This window comes from Bidens hawaiensis, unplaced genomic scaffold (assembly GCF_021521415.1).
Source record: "Bidens hawaiensis isolate Kalapana, Puna unplaced genomic scaffold, B.hawaiensis_p1.1 tig00035932_1, whole genome shotgun sequence".
Classification (NCBI taxonomy): Eukaryota; Viridiplantae; Streptophyta; class Magnoliopsida; order Asterales; family Asteraceae; genus Bidens; species Bidens hawaiensis.
The window spans coordinates 46,019-65,632 of NW_027496260.1; the positions used below are offsets into that span (position 1 = coordinate 46,019).

Below are 19,614 nucleotides of genomic sequence, written 5' to 3' on the forward strand. Positions count from 1 at the left end.
AATCAGTTTTTATACACCCTAAAGTAATAATCACTATTACATTTACATTAATTTATCCCGTTTCATTTTCTTTTTTTAAGGCGGCCTCATTTATAGTTATATTTTAGCATTAATATTTATATTATAGGTAAACATGGGCATTTATTATTATCATTTAAAGCGCTAAATATTAGAAATAGAAGAAATATAAAAGAACAGTTTTTACAAAATTCAATATTAGAAAGAGGATATATAAAACCATGGTCTTACAAAACCAGGTATTAGACAGAGAATTTATTAGAACACGGTTTTACAAAATTAAATATTAGGAAGAGAATATAAAAACATTATTTTACAAAATTAGATATTGGAAAGAGAAATTACAAAAATGTTGTTCTAAAAATAGGATATTTGTGTGTATGAGTTAAAATAAACTATTAAATCTCAGTAATAGCTAAAGGACATTTAGCTAGTAGTATCTTCGTGTTATATATTGCATCCTTCGATCTAGAATTCGAATAGTGTTGTGCATTGTAGAGTAGAATTATAAGTAGATTATGCAAGTGTGCGAGTTGATGTCGTAAACAGATAATTTTGACTCACTAGTAAATTTGTGTTTTAACTTTTTTTTAATTTTTTTTATTTTTTTTAATTTTTTTAATTTTTTTATTTTTTTAACTTTAAATTTCAATTTAGTTTCTTCTCATTATATTTTAATTTGCAAGCGTGACATGTGCATTCTTTTCATTAAAGATAATTATCTCATCACCAATGTATTAATCCTGAAAAACCCAAAAATAAATTTGGTCAAACTTATTAAATATTAATTAAATTATATACATAAAAAATTAAGAGGGATCAACTGTAATATAAGGAAATTGCATATAGTCTTAAATTAATGCCTCGTAAATATGCTTATAAAATACCATTCATATATCTAAGTCTTCACAGCAATTCTCACATATTTTCTTTCATCTATCATATTTCTTGAGCAAAAGTATGGCAACATCAAGGGGTCGCCAACGGATAGAGTTAAGGCTAATCGAAAATATAAGGGATCGTGCGGTTACGTTGTCCAAACGTCGCAGTGGCTTATTCAAGAAAGCCAGCGAGTTGGCTACTTTATGCGGTCCGCAGATTGTTATAATAGTGTTCACTATTAGTGGAAAGCCACTTGCTTTTGGAAGCCCCCGTATACCCGATGTTACAAGCAAATTTCTCAGCAACAATGAAGTTTTTGCCAACCAAGCGTTTCTCGACTCTATGCGCAAACAGGAAATTGAGGAAGCCAACCATGCATTCAACGAATTCAATGAGAAGTCTACGTCCGATAAGAAACTTGGACAAAGCCTTGAAGAAGTTGTGAAAGGGTTCCTTGGTGGGGAAACTTATGAGGAGTATAAAAGAAACGCGAGGATAGGCCAGCTTATGCAACTGAAAGACAAACTGGAGCATATGAACAAAAGCTTGCAACATGATTTTGATGAGGTAAGTGGATCTTCTTCATCCGATGATGAGTATGTGCCAGATCTATCTACAATTGAAGGGCCAAGAGACTTTTTGAGTTTGTGATCTGTTTTACTTAGAAATAAGTAAAAGAATATAATGGAATTTATCTTTCCATACTAGTATCATCTTTTAATAAAGTGATGAGAAAATAAACTAAGTTTATGTTTTAATTCATATGTTATGTTGGTATGTGTTTTTTCTAAGGATAATAATTAAATATATATATATATATATATATTTGTGTATGAAAGTATTTTTAAAAGCACTATTATGATTTATTTTGTTGGAATGTGCTTTTTATAAAAATAATAACAATTAAAAGTTTTGTACATGAAAATAGGTTAAAATGTAGTATTCTGATTACATAAATACAAAGACATTACATAATTAAATATTTAGTAATATAGTAAATATTTATATATAATACAATAACTTAAATAAATTTACAAATAGACTTACATAGGAGTATAAAATATGTTTAATACTTAAATGATAGATTATTTTTGGTAGAATAACTTAATTGCTTATGATAGTTACATCGCATCTAAAAATCTGTTCCCAAGTCAATGTAATTTCTACGCCGAAATCCAATAATTGCATAGCCGAAAACAATCACTTAAATAGATACCAAAGGGCATGCGGCCTATCTGGGTATCAAAGCTGCAAAAACGTTGCCCCTTACACTCTAGTGGTATCTTCGTGTGTAAAACGATGTATCTTTTCACGAGGTTGATAGTAGACATTGATGTAGATTTAGGTAAAAACTCAGAGGTTTGTGTTTATCGTTCTACGAAAATAAAATAAATAGAATAACAACCATCTCTTCCCATGTGGTTGAGCGTGTTCTAGTCCCTTGGTGGATAAAGATATAAATTTAGAAGTGATTAGAGGATGTGTTAATAGTTAAACAATAGAATTTACATATACTATAAAAAAAATAGAGGGAGAAAGAAAGGGGGAGAGGGGGGGGGGGGGGGGATTTATTAACTGCGTAAAAAGATCAAAATACTTTCGTGTTATATTTGTTATTAATGTTATTTAATTTTTAAAGTTCATATTTAATGTTATGGGTCATCCCATACGAAGTACCTAGGCATTCTATGTTTGCTGGCAGTTCAAAAAAAATTTATTTTTTTATTAGTTTTTTATTTTTAGAGAAAAATTCAGAAATGATCCATGTGGTTTGGGTCTCTGATCATTTTTCAATATTGATTCTCATATTTTAAAATTTGAAATTTGGTCCAAATACTCATGAAATAATTACACCTTTAGTTTCCAATAAGTTATAGTTAGTTTTAGCGAAAACGTGCTATCATGTGCCATATATGTGAAAGGGTCATTGTGTCTTTTCAAACTTGAAACCATGTTTGAAATCCTCTCTACGTTTTCTACACTTGTCTTGTTTACTCTACTCCCTCCCTGATCTCTCTCTCTCTCTCTCTCTCTGCTAGGGGTGTTCCAAAAAATCTGAATCCGCATCTGAAATATCCGAAATCCGAATCCGAACTATCCGAAACTTCGAATATCTGAAATTTCGGATATTCGGATCCCGAATATCTGAATTTTCGGGTTCGGATAATGATTTTGAAAATTTTCGGATGGCTCGGATATTCGAACTATTCGAACTGTTAAGTTTTATCTCTTTTTATTTTTTTTATATTCAAACATATATAACACATAGGGAAGGTTCGGAACCCTAGTTCCTTCAAAAACTAGCGTCGCTTCCTTGCTCTAGCCTCATCGGACATTGCTGCTCGCTCACATCTAGGTCTGAACTAGCATTGCTGCTCTCTGCCGACGTTGTTGGTCATTCGGTGGTGGTTCGATACTCCGACTTTAGCACTCAATTGCGTCAAAGGTGACATGGTGGTTCTCGATCCTCACATCTGTTTGAAGTCTTCTGGCTTTCTCCACCATATCCACCACCATATGACTTTATTTTCCCTTCTCCGAAAAAAAAAAGATGACGAAAACATGTTTCTCTCAACTATAAACGCATATCGACTTCCAATAAGCCGAAAGTAAATATCACATCAATGCTCATAACACAAAGTCATGACATATGTAACCATAAATGTGGATGGTTTTCAATGAGAAAATCTTCATCAATTTCGGCGCGATAAAATCATTATTAAATTAAAGAAGCACACAAATCAAAGTAACCGAGATGATTTATAATGATGCTAAGTAAATTAAAATAAAAATGTTATAATTCACAATTGTTACTATCAATGCATAAACTAACTAAAAAAAGGGTTCTGTTAAATATACCAAAAATATACCAAAGTCAAAGACTTTTAAGAAAATTTACTTTCTGTCAGACTGAAAACCAACAGTTGTCAGCATTTTTTTGTAAACCTAGAAAGCAATGAAAATTTAAATCTTTACATAACCCAAAATACAGTTGAAAATTTATACCATAACAAAACAAAAAACACAGTTGAAAATTTATGAACAGATTCAATATTATTTAACAATAACAATAACAATAACAAAATTCTTAGGATTAAACTAAACTAATATTCCGATTTCTTACCATGGCAGATAACGAATTTGTCATGACTACACCACAATTTTTCACTCATCAGGTATAATCAGTGTTGGGTTAGGTTTTCTTTCAAAATCGTGGTGGTAGACGGTGGTTAGGGTTTCGATATCGCCGGCGGTGGTAGCGAAGAACGGAGACGGCGACGAAGATAGGGCTAGGTGTGGTGGTGTGACCAAAACCCACGGTGGTGGAGAAAAGGAGACGACAGAGAAGAGGTTTTGAAGAAGAAAGGCTAGGTGTGGAGATGGCGGCGACGGTGGAGACGGCGGCGACGGCGGCGGCCATGACGGGGAAGGGTTAGGCGTCCGATAGCAAAGAACGACGACGAAGATAGGGCTAGGTGTGGTGGCGGTGAAGACGGAGACGACGGAGACGGTCGCAAACAGAAACGACGCCGTGACCAAAACCCATGGTGGTGGAGAAGAAGAGACGACGGAGAGCTCGGTGGTGGTAGCGAAATACAGAGACGGCGAAGAAAGGAGACGATGGCGCGGGTATCCTGCGGTGCGGAGATGGTGGCGACGGTGGAGACGGCGGCGACGGCGGCGAAGGGGTTTTATTAACATTACAATCCTTTAACTATTTCTAGTTTAATAAATAAAGAATCCAACTTTCATAACTTATACTTATTTTTACTAGTTTTTTTACCTCTTTTATTAACTTATATATAAAAATGTTTTTTATTAACTTTCATTTGTTACATCTTTTATTAACTTTTACATATATATATATATATATGTATATAATTAAATTTTTATTATTAAGTGTATTATTTATTTTTATTATTAATTTATATATACATTATTAACTTTTAATTATTAAGTGTATTATTTATTTTTTTATTAACTAATATATTATTAACTTTTTATTATTAAGTTTTTTATTAACTTTTTATTATTAGGTGCATAATTTATTCTTATTATTATTAACTTATGTACACATGTTTTTATTAACTTTTTATTATTAAATTATATATACATGTTTTTATTAACTTTTTTATTATTAGGTGTATCATTTATTCTTTTTTATTAACTTATATATACACATTTTTTATTAACTTTTTATTATTAAGTGTATTGTCTATTCTTTTTATTAACTTTTTATTAATTTTTAGGTGTTCGGGTCCCACGAAGAATTGATGAATTGGGTACAAAACTTGGCACGCTCTCTTGGTGTTGTCGTCGTCACTAAAAGATCGAACAAATATCCTAATGGGTTCGTGTATAAAGTTGTAATCATGTGTGATCGTGGCGGAAAATATAAAGTTAAGGATTCAAGTAAAGTTTCTGGCACAAAAAAACTGACTGCCCATTCGAATTAGAAGGGAAATATTCAATAGAATATAATTCCTGGACGTTAACGATGATATGTGATGAACATAACCATCCGCCTGTACAGCATATGGAAGGCCATCCATATGCTAAGCGGTTAACTGATGATGAATTTAGTTTGGTTGCAGAATTGACAAGGATGAATGTGGCACCACATGATATTCTATCGATACTGAAGGAGAGGAACATAAGTAATGCATCTACAATCAGTACGATTTACAATGCACGCACTAAAATTCGCATGAGTGAGCAAGCAGGCAATTCTCCGATGCAGGTTCTCATGTCTATTTTACATTCTAATGGTTATGTTTATGAATTTACTACAACTGGTTCAAACGAGTTAGAAAATTTATTTTTCGTTCATCCAATATCATTCGATATTTGGCGTGCATTCCCACACGTGTTGATTATAGATGCCACGTACAAAACAAACAGCTATAATATGCCTTTTGTTCAGATTGTTGGTGTAACTTCGACCAACAAGACATTTTCCATAGCTTTTGCCTTCATGCAAAATGAAAAGATAGAAAGCTATACATGGGTCTTAAACTGTCTAAAGTTAACATTAGACAAGTGTATGCACCCACGTGTTATACTTACAGACAGGGAGTTGGCTTTAGTGAATGCATGCAAAGAAGTTTCCCGAATGCTACTCAATTACTTTGTAGATGGCACATTAGTCGCAACATATTCAAGAACTGTAGGCAATCTATCAGGTCAGCGCGTGATTGGGACAACTTTCTAAAATTATGGGAGTTACTAGAAGATTCTACAACTTTGGTTTCTTACACAGACAATTACAAGCAACTTCAGTCATTCTTGATAAAATATCCACGTATGTTTTCTACGCCCCGATATATTTTTTTCTTTTTATATATCTCTTATAAGTTTAATTACTTTTTCAGGTGTTTTAAAATATGTAAATGAAAATTGGTTGAACAAATACAAGGAGATGTTTGTGTCTGTCTGGATTGATCAACATCTCAATTTTGGAAATAACACAACCAATAGAGTAGAAAGCCAGCATGCGGTATTGAAAAAATATTTGAAATCTTCAAAATGTTGTTTGGATAAATTTGTGGGTTGTATTAATCGTCTCGTGCAGTCGCAACATACATCAATCAAAGAAAGTTTTGAGAAAAGCAGAGTTGTTCGCACACATCAACACAATATACGATGTTTTAAACTATTGCGCGGTTTTGTTTCAAATGAAGCTCTCGATATAATTCTTGCGGACCATGAAAGCTGGAAGAATCTTCAAGTAGACTCTTCAAATTGTGGTTGTCGACTTCGCAACAGCTGTGGGTTACCATGTGCTTGCGAACTTTCAATGTATATTAGTTCAGGTAAGTATAATCTGATTGATTATTTTAATATTAGTTCAGATTTTTTTAATAATGATTCTATAAAATTGTTAATATATTACTTATTTATATTTTAACATAGGTCAATGTATTTCCTTGGATTCGATTGATATCTTTTGGAGGAAGCTAGATTTTGTACCTTCAACAACTGTCCAAGATGACGATGTTAGTCGCGAGAATGAACTAAAACATTTTAAAGAAAACTTCAACAAGCAATCCAAAGCTGGGAAAAAAAGTTGGTTAAGAAAGCTGAAGGACATAATAGGTCTCGGTACAACAGATATTCAAGAACCTCAAATTCAGAAAAATACTCGTGGAAGACCAAATTTGAAGAAATCACAACAAAAAAGACGTGTCGGTCAAGGTACAACTGATATTCAGGAACCTCGAGTTCAGAAAAATACTCGTGGACGGCCAAGCTTGAAAAAATCACAACAGAAAAGGCGTGCTGAATTTTGTTCAGCTAGATATAGTTGCTCAAATGTGCCCAATTTTGTTGATCCGATTAAGGAGCCAGCCAGACATAGTTCATTCGAATTTGACCTGAACAGTGAACCGTTGATAGACTTGAATGAAGTCCCACGTGAATGTTTTGAGCGTTCATACATGATAGACTTAAATGTAATGCCACAGTTGAATGATTCCAATATAATGAGCGATATTTCAAAAGTATTTCATCCATATATAACAGATATACAGAATGTTAAAGGCGATGGAAACTGTGGATTTCGAGCAATAGCTGTTTGCCTCGGACTTGATGAAGAAAAATCTTATGAGTACATTCGACAGCAAATGAGAGAAGAGTTACAAAATCGATACGATATTTATAAAGATATGTTTTTCAGTGATGTAAATTCATTGTATCATGACTTGTGTTTTTTTGGGTCACCTTGTCCAGAAGAACACTGGATGAAAATGCCTGAGGCAGGTGTTCTGATTGCCAATAGGTTTGGTGTTATCATCCATTCTTTAAGCATGTCAGGCAGTACCACTATTTTCCCATTTTGGAGTGGTCCAGAAGAAAGTCAACATCACAGAGCTCTTATAATTGCTTTAGTATTTGGTGAGACCCATTATGTCATGGTAGAGTTACAAGGAGAATCCCCAATGCCTGTTATCACGCCTTATTGGAATCTTAACAATATTAGCCGGTTTGCAGTTAGGTGGGAAACAATGTATAAGTCGCGTCTAGAACTGTACAGCCAACTTTATCGTCCTAAAAGTGGGTTTGTGGATTTAAGTGATTAATTATTTTAGTGTTTTTACATTCATAATGAACTTGTATTTTCGTATTTATATATTTGAGTACTTTTTAGAAGACTAGTAATATTCATAATTGTATAATAAAATATTTAATATACTATTATTAATACTAGTATTGCAAAAAACTAATTACAATAGTCTTTAAAAAAACCTAATTAAAAAATAGATATTAGTAGTTTAAATAATTATTATGTAATGATTAGTAGTTATATTTAAATAAAATAGAATAAAAATGATGATTGATATGATTAGTAGTTGATTGAATGATTAGTAGTAGATTAATAGGGTTGACTTGGTATACCAAATAAAAACTTTTGGTATATTTAAAGCCCCCCCTAAAAAAATGATGCCATAATAAATTAGATCATACGTAATGATTAATGTTTTTAAGGGGTATTTTTCGCTACATCATTACTCTTTTTAATAAAAAAAATATGTGTAATGGTTACACTTAACATTACCAATTCAAGCCGCATATGACGTTATTATAGAAATGTGTGTGCCCTTTCACGTCCCTATACTTACTGGGGTAGTGTAGGGGCTTTATCCGTCTTATAATGGCCCATTACAAATGTTCTTATGGGTAGCTAAACTAAATATTCGTTTAAATTACGTTTTTTTGTCACCTCCTCTCTCTCTCTCTCTCTTAATTTTTTTTATAAATTGATGAAATAATGTTACTATATAATAAATATTAACTCTTACTTTCTCATACATACGTACGTAGACAAAACTGGTTAACCAAGAAACTTTGACAAATAAATTACTAAAAATAAACTCCATCCCTTTTCAGAATTTTCTTTTCCACACCAATCACCACCACTACCATAAACCCCAAAGCCTTCTTATATCTTTAATAATAATGCCAATGAAACCCGAATTGATATGATCTAAATTATATATAAACTAGGTCTTTTACCACGCGCGTTGCGACGAAAACACGACTGGGTTGAATCAATGCACATTTGTAGTTTCTTTTACAGTATTACAAACCGATAACAAATTCAAAACGGCCGAAGTTTACGAAACCTTATAATAAGTTAAAAGAGTTATTACATACTAAATAACCCCATTTATTATGATACAATAACGGCGGGTTTGAAGTTATGTCCCATCCTAAATGCCCTATTACATACTAAATAACCACGTTTATTATGATACAATAGTAACGTCCCATCCCAAATGTCATACCATGACTCTTGATTTGGAAAGCTGTTGAGTGAATTACTTGAAAGTAGCATTTAAACACCATTGGCATTGCTTGAGTGAGTTTATACAAATATATAAATTAAACCTCAAATCATTCACACCAAGGATTCATGTTAAAACATCAAAATACAATTTTTATTTTATACATTGCTATTGTACATGGCCATCTACATTGCTGTTGTAGTATTATAACAATACATATTCGTGCACAACCTATGTACATGGTTGACAATAGTTTCTAGTACATGTTTTACACCCATTTTATTTTTTTGATCTTACAAATCAAAACATGAATTAATCACTAACATCTTGAAATATAAAAAACAATGATATTAAAGTAGCAATATCCATACCTACTGAAATCAATATACAATTATGTGGATCATCTTCAAATACAGCAATGAGAAGTATTCTTGAACCACAAATCACAAATAATAATTAAAAGGATAAATTACAAAAAGACGTATAATAATGAAGTAAATTTATTACCCTACACATCAATAGCAGGTCTTTAGATGCATTCCCGGAAAGATCAGTCTGAGCAGAAGCTTCCATGGTCTTTTTGTCATTATGGATTTATCGGTTCAATCGGGTGATGGGGCAGCCGATCCCATCATCGATTTAGGGCATCATCTATTGCAACAAAGCATATCTCAAATGAGTGTAAACTCATCATCGTCATCGAACCGATATAAAAACCAGACACAATGTCAACAAATCAATATCAAAGTGGAATAGATCTCAGATGACTATATTCTCATCATCATTGAACCAACATAAAAATTGAATTCGGGTTATGAGTTTGCAAGGGATGTTATATAATAACATACCAAACGACTCAAAGTCATGGCTGCATCTGGTTGCTTTTTTCAAGCCACATTAGTTGACATGCCAAGAATACCATCATCATCGTCGGACTATTAGACCTCAAGTTAACCCCAAATCAGTTTATAGTTTTACACAATGAAGTTAAAAAAGGGAATCTATTGCAACCAATCACAGATCTTAGATGAATGTACACTCATCATCATCGATTATAAGACACGCATAAGAACTGGTTAGAGTAGGACAATACCAAAATGAGAGTGAATGAATTTGATAACCCCCAAACCAACGCAGAAAGTTAATTTCTTTCAGGCATTTCATTAAACACCTTGCGAGCATCTACCAGATCACCCGATTCAATATAAATGTCCAGAATCGTCAATTTCAAACCCTAGTTTAATAGTCAGTGTTAAAACACTCATCCCCAATTGAAAATCTCCTCGACACCGTAAACGGTAGTTCCCGGTAACAACTCTCATGTCACCACGAGAAACTGCCACCGTAAACGGTAGTTCCCGGCAACAACTCTCATGTCACCACAGGAAACTGCACAGCGGCTATATGACCGGCGGCCAGACAGAGGAAATCATATTCAATCGGCCATGAAGAAGCCCTAAATTAAAGAAGGATCAAGTAACCAAGATGGGGCTCTGTACTAACCGATTGACACGTCAACGAAGCCCGAGACCTGAGTTGCATGTATAACACAGAAGAAGACACATGTGAAGTTGGCCTGCTATAGCATGAATAAACGACGGAGGAAGGCCACGCGGCACAACAGGTGGCAACATCAGCACGCAGTAAGCAATTGTACAACAGGCATGAAAACTGGTAGCAGTAGAACAGTATCAAAATGAGAGTGACAATGAACTTTCAAATTAATATTTATATAATTTATAAATATTTCATACATTTTTAATTATTTTTTATTTAATACTATTTTAAATTGGCTCGTATTTGAAGTTTAAATGTTTCAAAAGACAACGAGTTAAAAAGAAAAATTTTATTGGTATGAATTAAGAAGTTGAGATCGATAGACCGAACTAACTTCATCATGCTATTAGACCATCTCCATAGGTGGTTTTTGCTTGGTTCAAACTAACCCAAAAACCAATTAAATTATTGGGGTGCTTGGTTTTAACCAAAAACCAATGTTTGAGGTTTGATTTTTCAAACCATCAAAAACCACCCATTATGGGCCCCAAACATCAAATCCTTCACCACACACACACATATATCGGATTTTCTACAGCCACCCTTTAAATTGCTAAAAAACCGACTAATACGCCGCGTATAGAGTTATACACGGCGTATTAGTTGGATTTTTAGAAAAAACCCACCAATTTGTCTTATTATGTTTTTTTGTTTTTTTTTCTTTGTTTTTGTTATTTATAGTTTATAATAATTATTATTAATATTATTTTATTTATGAATAATATATTATTATTCCGAATTCGGCAAAGGGCGTTCAGTAGCAGGGCTTATATAGGAAAATTGACATTGCGAAACGACCTTTCAATTTATTGGCTACTGTCGTTATTGACAACTTGAATCAATTACGTACAGTGATTACCTTGGGAAAAACTGACGGTGCCTAACGAACCCTTTCTTTGATGCTTTCGGTATCGGCATCTCAAATCTGGCTCTTCGATTTCTTCAAACTCCAACTGTCCTGACCGTCGGCCACCACCACGAACCGTAGTTGTCTTCACGTCAACACATATCCGTCGTCACTAAACTTAAGCTTAAGCTTAAGCTTATTATTATTTTTATGTTTAGATGGGGGTATTGTAAGTTGATCATCTTGTGTATAATAAAGAATTATCGGCTTATATATACATACACACACACACACACACATAGTAGATGTGCGGTATAAGAATTCATTGCTCCAACATAACCAGCACCAGATCGAGATATTAGTTTGATGAGTTTGAATCTCTCGAATCCGCGGTATCTGCTAATGGCAGCGATAACGAGAGTCCATAATTTGAACAGATAAATGGAAATTCGGTCATTGCTCCAACATAACGAGCACCAGATTCAGATATCCGGACTTACCTGAACCGTTTGACACGTATACTGTCGTGGATTTAGGTTCGGTTTTGACGCTGATATTAACATGTTTGCTTACAGCTTTCATTATCACCGGCATAATACACAATGAAAGGACAAACTCAAACAACAATCCATACAATAGCGATTCTCTTCATTCTTTTTCTCTTCTTTCACTCAAGAGAGTATTAAACATGAAGAAGAGAAAAGGAACGAAGAGAATTGCCATTGTATGGATTGTTGTTTGAGTTTATGCTTTCTTTGTGTATTATACGGTGATAATGAAAGCTGTAAGCAAACGTGTTAATATCAGCGTCAACACCGAACCTAAATCCGCGTCAGGAAACGTGTCAACCGGTTTAGGTAAGTCCTAACTAATATCTCAATTTGGTGCTTGTTATGTTGGAGCAATGACCAAATTTCCATTTCACTGTTCTAATTACGGACTCCAGTATCGCTACCGTTAGCGGATACCTCGGATCCGAGAGATTCAAACTCATCAAACTAATATCTCGATCTGGTGCTGGTTATGTTGGGCAATGAATTCTTATACTGCACATCTACTTTGTATATGTATATATGTGTGTGTGTATTATATATATAATCCGATAATTCTTTAATATAAACAAGATGATCAACTTACAATACCCCTAACTAAACATAAAAATAATAATAAGCTTAAGCTTTTTAAACTTAGTGACGACGGATATGTGTTGAAGTGAAGACAACTACGGTTGGTGGTGGTGGCCGACGGTCAAGACAGTTGGAGTTTGAAGAAATCAAAGAACCAGATTTGAGATGTCGATAATGAAAGCGGCCAAGAAATTGAAAGTTCGTTTGGAAATGCAAGTTTTCCCAAGTAAGTCCCTGTAACTGATTCAAGATGCCCATAATGAAACCAGCCAATAAATTGAAAGTTCGTTTCGCACTGTCAATTTTCCCAAATTAGCCATGCAACCGAACGCCATTTGTCGAATTCCGAATAATAATATATTATTGATAAATAATAATAATAATAATAATAATAATAATAATCATCATCATAAATAACAATAATAATAACAAAAGAAAATAAAAGAAAGAAAAAAAAGAAAAAAACATAATAAGACAAAACTTGTGGGTTTTTCTAGAAAAACTCACTAACATAACCAGCATCCGTTTGATATGATATAATATAATATAATATAATATAATAATATAATAATAACATAATATTCACTAACATAACCAGCATCCGTTTGATATGATATAATATAATATAATATAATATAATAATATAATAATAACATAATATTATTATATTATGTTATTATTATATTATTATATTATATTATATTATATTATACAATACACTTTAAGAACATACCTTCGAACGTGTTGTGTCGGCGCCTGACACCCGCATCTGAATCTCTGGCGTACATCAGGTACCTAATAATAATAATATTTTTAATACTAATAATAATATAAAAATTAATATTTTAATAATAATCATAATATTAAAATAATAACATAATTATATGTTTAGAGTAGTATTATTTTAATAATAATAATAATATTTTAATAAATTCAATAATCGTCCCTAATACGCCACGTATAGCCCTATACGCGGCGTATTATTGGGGGGGGGTGTCCCTAGTAGGACCCACATATATACCCATATTTATCTTTATAAAATATATTAAAAATATTATACATATACACATATTTTTTATATTTATTTCAAAAATTATGTATTTTTTTTTTGTTTGATGAAGATGAACCACCTAAAACCGCCATTTCATGGACCGGCATCTGATTTCCAAGCATACATGGAACGGTTCAGGGATTTACATAACAATGAAGTTCATCATGTACTTCGGAATGATTTAATGAAACATTTGTGGACGGTTAAGAATAATAATAATTCATAGGTTTTATTATTAGGCAAAAGTTTTAAATTACCTATATTTCATTTTGTTAGAATAATTGTCATTTTAAATTATATAATTTATTTTTTTTATCTATTTGTTATATTTTAGTTAATCTATTTTTTACTAAATTTTTATTATATTGCTATTTATTTAAAAAAAATTATAAAAATTAAATATTTTATAGCATTGTGAAATTATTATTTCAAAGTAAATGTAAAAGTAAGTGATGATTTGGAAACGTAAACATAGTTTGAGAAGGTGTATTGTTGATGTAAAAAATATGGTTTTTAAGAAAACTGATGTGGCAGTGATGCGTGATGCGTCTGATTTGTTCCAAAAACTATTGAAGGTGGTCTTATACATCGTTATTATTCTCAACCTTTTCTAAGTGAATTAAAGCAAGCGATTAAAAGAGATGGATGATTTCAGTCTCGAAACATCAGTTTCTAAGTTGATAAAGTAGGACATAAAATTAACTCTTTAAAACTAGGATGGACCCATTACAACCGAATGATTTTCAATGGTTTTGTCACAGGAAATAATGGAGATCAAAAAGGATTTAATAAGTTAAAAATGAAAACAGCAAAGGCCCACAAGGAAAACACGTGAGTTTGACGGCTGTCAAGTTAATTATGATTTTTTAACCTAAAATTAAAAAAGAAAGAAAAGGTTGGTGCTTTGTGAAATTTGGGCGACGGCTTTCGCTGCTTAGAACAAAAGGAGAATCAAGCAAGTAGCCTAGCACCTCAAGCATCCAAGCACACGCCTTAGTAAATCAACGGTTCGAAAATAAAGAAGCAAGCAGACTAGCTCGTCAATCAATTTAAGCTAGTACGCTTGTAGCTAAACTATTTTTGTTTCTTTTTCGACGAATCGTAACTTTGTTTGTGTTTTTGTTTCGTTCTTGAGTGTGAGTTGCTAAACTTATTAAATTACCTAGGTTTGGATGATTATTGAATGACTTTGACTATACGGTTTTATTAATCTTTAGGCTTGAATGTTATTATTAAGAGTTTCTGTTTAATCATGATCATTGGTGTATATAAATTTTGTTTATGTGATAAAGTTATATGTTTGTTCTTATTATTCTATTTGATTAATTTAGAGTTTATCGAGTAGAATTGTTAGTTTAGATAATCTACTTTGTGACTTTAATCTAAATATAGTTGAGCTAGGAATAAGAAGCCATAGGAAACAACTTGTCAATTGGTCTAATTCAGTGTGCTACCAATCTTGAGACAGGGAGGTGATAGATTGTCAATTTCATCATGCTCATTGTTTGATTAGGATAGGGTTGCACACGAGTGAGCTTTACATATTCATCCTTAATTATAGTGATTTTGTGTATTAGATTGTGTTAGAAGCAATGTTGTAAAACTCCCGAGTAGGCGGCCGAGTACTCCCTGATTACTCCCCGCCTAGATCGAGTACTCCCTACCTCGGCCGAGTACTCCTTAGGTATTTTCCGAGTAATCCCCGACTACTCCCGAGTACTCGCAACTCCCCAGTCGACCACCTAGGACCGCCTAACGACTTTTACAACATTGGTTAGAAGCAATGATCCCTTAATCCCGGGAATTGCTAGTACCAGTTCTTTGAGAAACATGTGTTGTTGAGACTAAGAGGTGATACAACATTATGGTACCTTAACATTTTATGACTGCTGAGACCGAAAGGTGATCCACTCCATTATCCCGGTGTACTTTACACGACCCTTAGGCTTGTGTAGGTGGGTTAGTGAGTCCGGAGGAGATCTAGCAATCTGAGTGTTTCCCGAGTTAGTTGTATCTTTAGGTTTGGTGCCAGTTGATTGGTTAATCCCGGGAATAGTCGAGTCATCAATAGGATTCCTTGCCTAAGAAACTGTCTTCCCATATTTGATATCCTTTGTGTCAATTTGTTCTTTTTTTTTAGTATTTCCTTAATCTTCAACCCACTAAAACACTTATCAGCGACTCTGTTCTGCTGATGAGAGGCCTAACTTGAGTTGAAAATTAAGTTGTACATGATGTTAGAAATGTAGACCAAAATGACAAAAAACAAAGCAACGTTTGCTCAAAAAGAAAAATAATAAATTAAATTGAAAATTTAACCAAATCACATACACGAAAACATAATTCACTCTATACAATTCTCTCAAGAAATCTCTTTACTAATTTTCTTTTCCTACTTGTGAAAAACAATGTTTTTATGATCTTTTAAATATAAGCACTTTTCCCATAAGGTGACCTTCGCATGCCTTTTTTCCCCTTATTTACGTTTCTCTATAAAGTTTATTTGTTATTATTATATTATTTGACAATCTTTATTAATATTAGTAGCTTAGATCATTCCCGACAGCTTCTCTATCTCTATAATTACACTAAAACATACTACATTTTCTCTTTCATATACAATTAAATAATAATTTTTTACATCTTTATCATAATATTTTCTCTCTTCTCAATTCACAACCACTTTCAAATATATTAAAAAATAAATAAAGAATGAATAGTCCTCTAAATTTACTCACATCTTTAAAATTTTCTCTTTTTCACTTACAACCATTTACAACTCTCTCAAAAAATTTAAAGATTCTTCTCACATAATTACGGAGGAGCTGCTACCGGTTCTTTATGTTTTATTCTCCATTTTAATTACTTTTGTTTCCTTCTATTTAGATTCCACAAAGAAACATTTTTAATCTTTAGGTATGATTCTGAAGTCGAGGGTCTTATAAGAAGCATCTTCATCATTTGGGATAAATATATAATTTGTTTATACCCTATCTTCTATATACCCTAACAATAATTTTACTACATGTGAGATTTTATTTCTTTTAGAAAAATTGATGCACTAAATCGACTCTTAACAAATTGCTATAGCGTAAAACAAAAAACGAAAACACAAATGGAAACAACAATGGCTAATCAATGTACCCATTTACAATGAACCTCCACGATAATCGGATCACCCCTTTAAGACTTTTCTATTTTGAACGCATTTCCACCAACATGATGTTAATAAAACCACATACACCGTCTTTTTCGATCGTCATAAACATCCTCATCGTACGGAATGGACAACAAATGTAATGAATTACATCCAGTTACGCAAACATACTATTTAAAACAATCATAACGTCATCTTATTCTACTCAAAGTTCCAACCAGTAAACCAGTATTCCAAATAATTTGGTTTCGGTTTCGGCTTCGGATCCCGGGTCACATGAAATTGTTGCTATTCTCATTTGTCATATACTCAATACTCCTTTTTGGCTTTGTTCACCCTTTTACGCTTCTTTCTTGGAGCTATATTTCTGGTCCCACCACCCACCCCTAATTCATTGAACCTTCAAAATCAAAACCCCAATTTCATATTCATCATCATCATTCACAGATCTCTTGTTCTCTCCATCACAATCTTCATCATCATCATTTAATTAATAATCGGAAGTCCTTCTACATGTATATGATTCCTGTGTACCCAATTACTCCAATTGCTCTATTGTCTTCAATTAGCCTTTGATTTTGCTTAATTCGTTCAATAAGCTCGATCAGCTGTTCAATTAATTTGTGGGTTTTCATGGATTTTGATCGATTCATCGATGTTAACTTCAATTTTAGGTTTTGGGTTTGAATTTGATTGCATGTTTGAAGAACAAAATTAGGGTTTTTTTTTTTATAAATTTGGATTGATCTGTTAATGGAGGGTAATTTATCATCCGGTAATATGATTTCGGGTTCCGCGGGAGCTTTCGATTTACAAAGCTCCATGAGAGTTCATCATCAATTACAAAACGACCCTTTGAATCTTCATCATCATAATCAGAGCCCTAACCCGAACCCGAACCCGAACCCGAACCTTCAGTTAACTAGAGAACAATCCATGATGCTTTCTTCGGGTCACGAGGCTTTCCCTCGTCGAATACAGACGATCCAAGACTGTAATCGCCATAATCAAACGATTTCGTTAGCGGAGTTTAATAAAGGCGAAAGGAGAACGGGTGTTGTGAGTGATGAGGATGATCATGAGCATGATGGCGAAACCCGAGCCAAGAACGTGAATATAAATGTGAATGTGAATAACTCACAGTGGCACCGGGTCAAGTGGAACGATCCGATGGTTCGGCTTTTGATAACTGCGGTTTCTTATATAGGTGAAGAGGCTTCGGTTGAGTTTGGTGGCGGGTCGCGAAGGAAGTATTCGAATTTACAGAAAAAGGGTAAGTGGAAATCGATTTCTAAAGTTATGGCCGAACGGGGTCACTTTGTGTCGCCTCAGCAGTGTGAAGACAAGTTTAACGATTTGAATAAACGGTACAAGCGGTTGAACGAGATTCTAGGAAGGGGTACGTCTTGTGAGGTTGTTGAAAACCCTGCACTTCTTGAAGTAATGGATCATGTTCCCGATAAGTTGAAAGAAGAAGTTAGAAAGATATTAAGCTCTAAGCATTTGCATTATGAAGAAATGTGTTCGTATCATAACGGGAATCGGTTACATCTTCCTCCGGATCCTGAACTACAACACTCGTTAAGGTTAGCTCTTAGAGCTCGAGATGATCACGAGAATCTTGAAGATGATGAAGATGATCAAGATCTGTACTTGGATGACCATGATGAATATTATGATCATCATCATCACCATGGTGACGGATCTTCAAAGAGGGTGAAACAAAGTGATGATTTTCAGGTGAAAAACGTGCAGCCGGATGTGAATCAAGAAGGTGGGATATCGAGTATGTTGCAGGATCAATGGGTGAACAATCGGTTGATACAGTTAGAAGAACAGAAGATACAGATTCAAGCTCAAATGTTGGAGTTAGAGAAAGAGCGGTTTAAGTGGCAACGGTTTCAAAGGAAGAAAGATAACGAGTTGGAGATGATGAGAATGGAAAATGAGAGGATGAAGATGGAGAATGATCAAATGGCGTTGGAGTTGAAGCGTAAGGAGATGTCTGCAGATCTTAATCAATAAGGTTCCGATTAGAAAATAAAAAGATGGTTAAAATAACTTATTTTGTTTTCCGTTTTTTGGTGTTGGTTAGGTGATCGTTGTGTAATTGAAGTATGAATTGTGTCGTGTTAGCGTCATCTGTTAATTACTGATTACTGACTTCAGTTTGTGTGTGACAGTTTGTTGTCGGGAATATGCGAGTTTTTGCATCGTTGGTAGGTCTTTTGAGTAGTTGAAGCGCATCATAACATAATAATGAAGTGGCTTATTGGTATCTTGATAGGTTTTTGAGTAGCTTGAAGCACCATCATAATATAATTATGAGTGGTTGATTTGATAGAAAAGTTGATATGTAAAGAGACTTAGAGCAACCTTATACTTGTCAACAGTTTTGAGTTTGGTCAAATATTAATGGAATATCAAATATACAATTTGAACACCATCATTAAAGTAGTTAATGAAATGGTGAAAATCATTGTGACTTTTATATTACAGGCTTTTCTTGTGGTGTAGACTAATTAACTACTAGAAATGAAACAAAATTTAAAATCACATCATTGAGACATTTAACAATTGAGATTTTGGTCCATTTTTACCACAAGTAGCCAACAGTCTTTATCTCCATTAACCGGGAAACTGAGATGTTTTTGTTATATAAGACTTTGTTATTACGACCTCTACATGAC

At 33.4% G+C, this 19,614-nt stretch overlaps 3 protein-coding genes across 3 annotated transcripts; all 3 read left to right on the top strand.

Annotated features, from left to right (window-relative positions):
* Positions 1-978: 978 nt before the first annotated feature.
* LOC143587965 (agamous-like MADS-box protein AGL29) lies at positions 979-1,551 on the top strand. Its single transcript, XM_077069106.1, has one exon. It carries the CDS (start codon positions 979-981, stop codon positions 1,549-1,551), a length of 573 nt encoding a protein of 190 aa, XP_076925221.1.
* A 3,847-nt stretch (positions 1,552-5,398) lies between these two features.
* LOC143587957 (uncharacterized) lies at positions 5,399-7,979 on the top strand. The gene is made up of 3 exons (XM_077069102.1): positions 5,399-6,083; positions 6,582-6,713; positions 6,814-7,979. Exons 1-3 carry the CDS (start codon positions 5,399-5,401, stop codon positions 7,977-7,979), a joined length of 1,983 nt encoding a protein of 660 aa, XP_076925217.1.
* A 9,624-nt stretch (positions 7,980-17,603) lies between these two features.
* LOC143587966 (uncharacterized) lies at positions 17,604-19,254 on the top strand. The gene is made up of 2 exons (XM_077069107.1): positions 17,604-19,019; positions 19,061-19,254. The coding sequence occupies exon 1, from the start codon at positions 17,678-17,680 to the stop codon at positions 18,947-18,949; it is 1,272 nt and encodes a 423-aa protein (XP_076925222.1). The 5' UTR covers positions 17,604-17,677; the 3' UTR covers positions 18,950-19,019; positions 19,061-19,254.
* Positions 19,255-19,614: the final 360 nt, after the last annotated feature.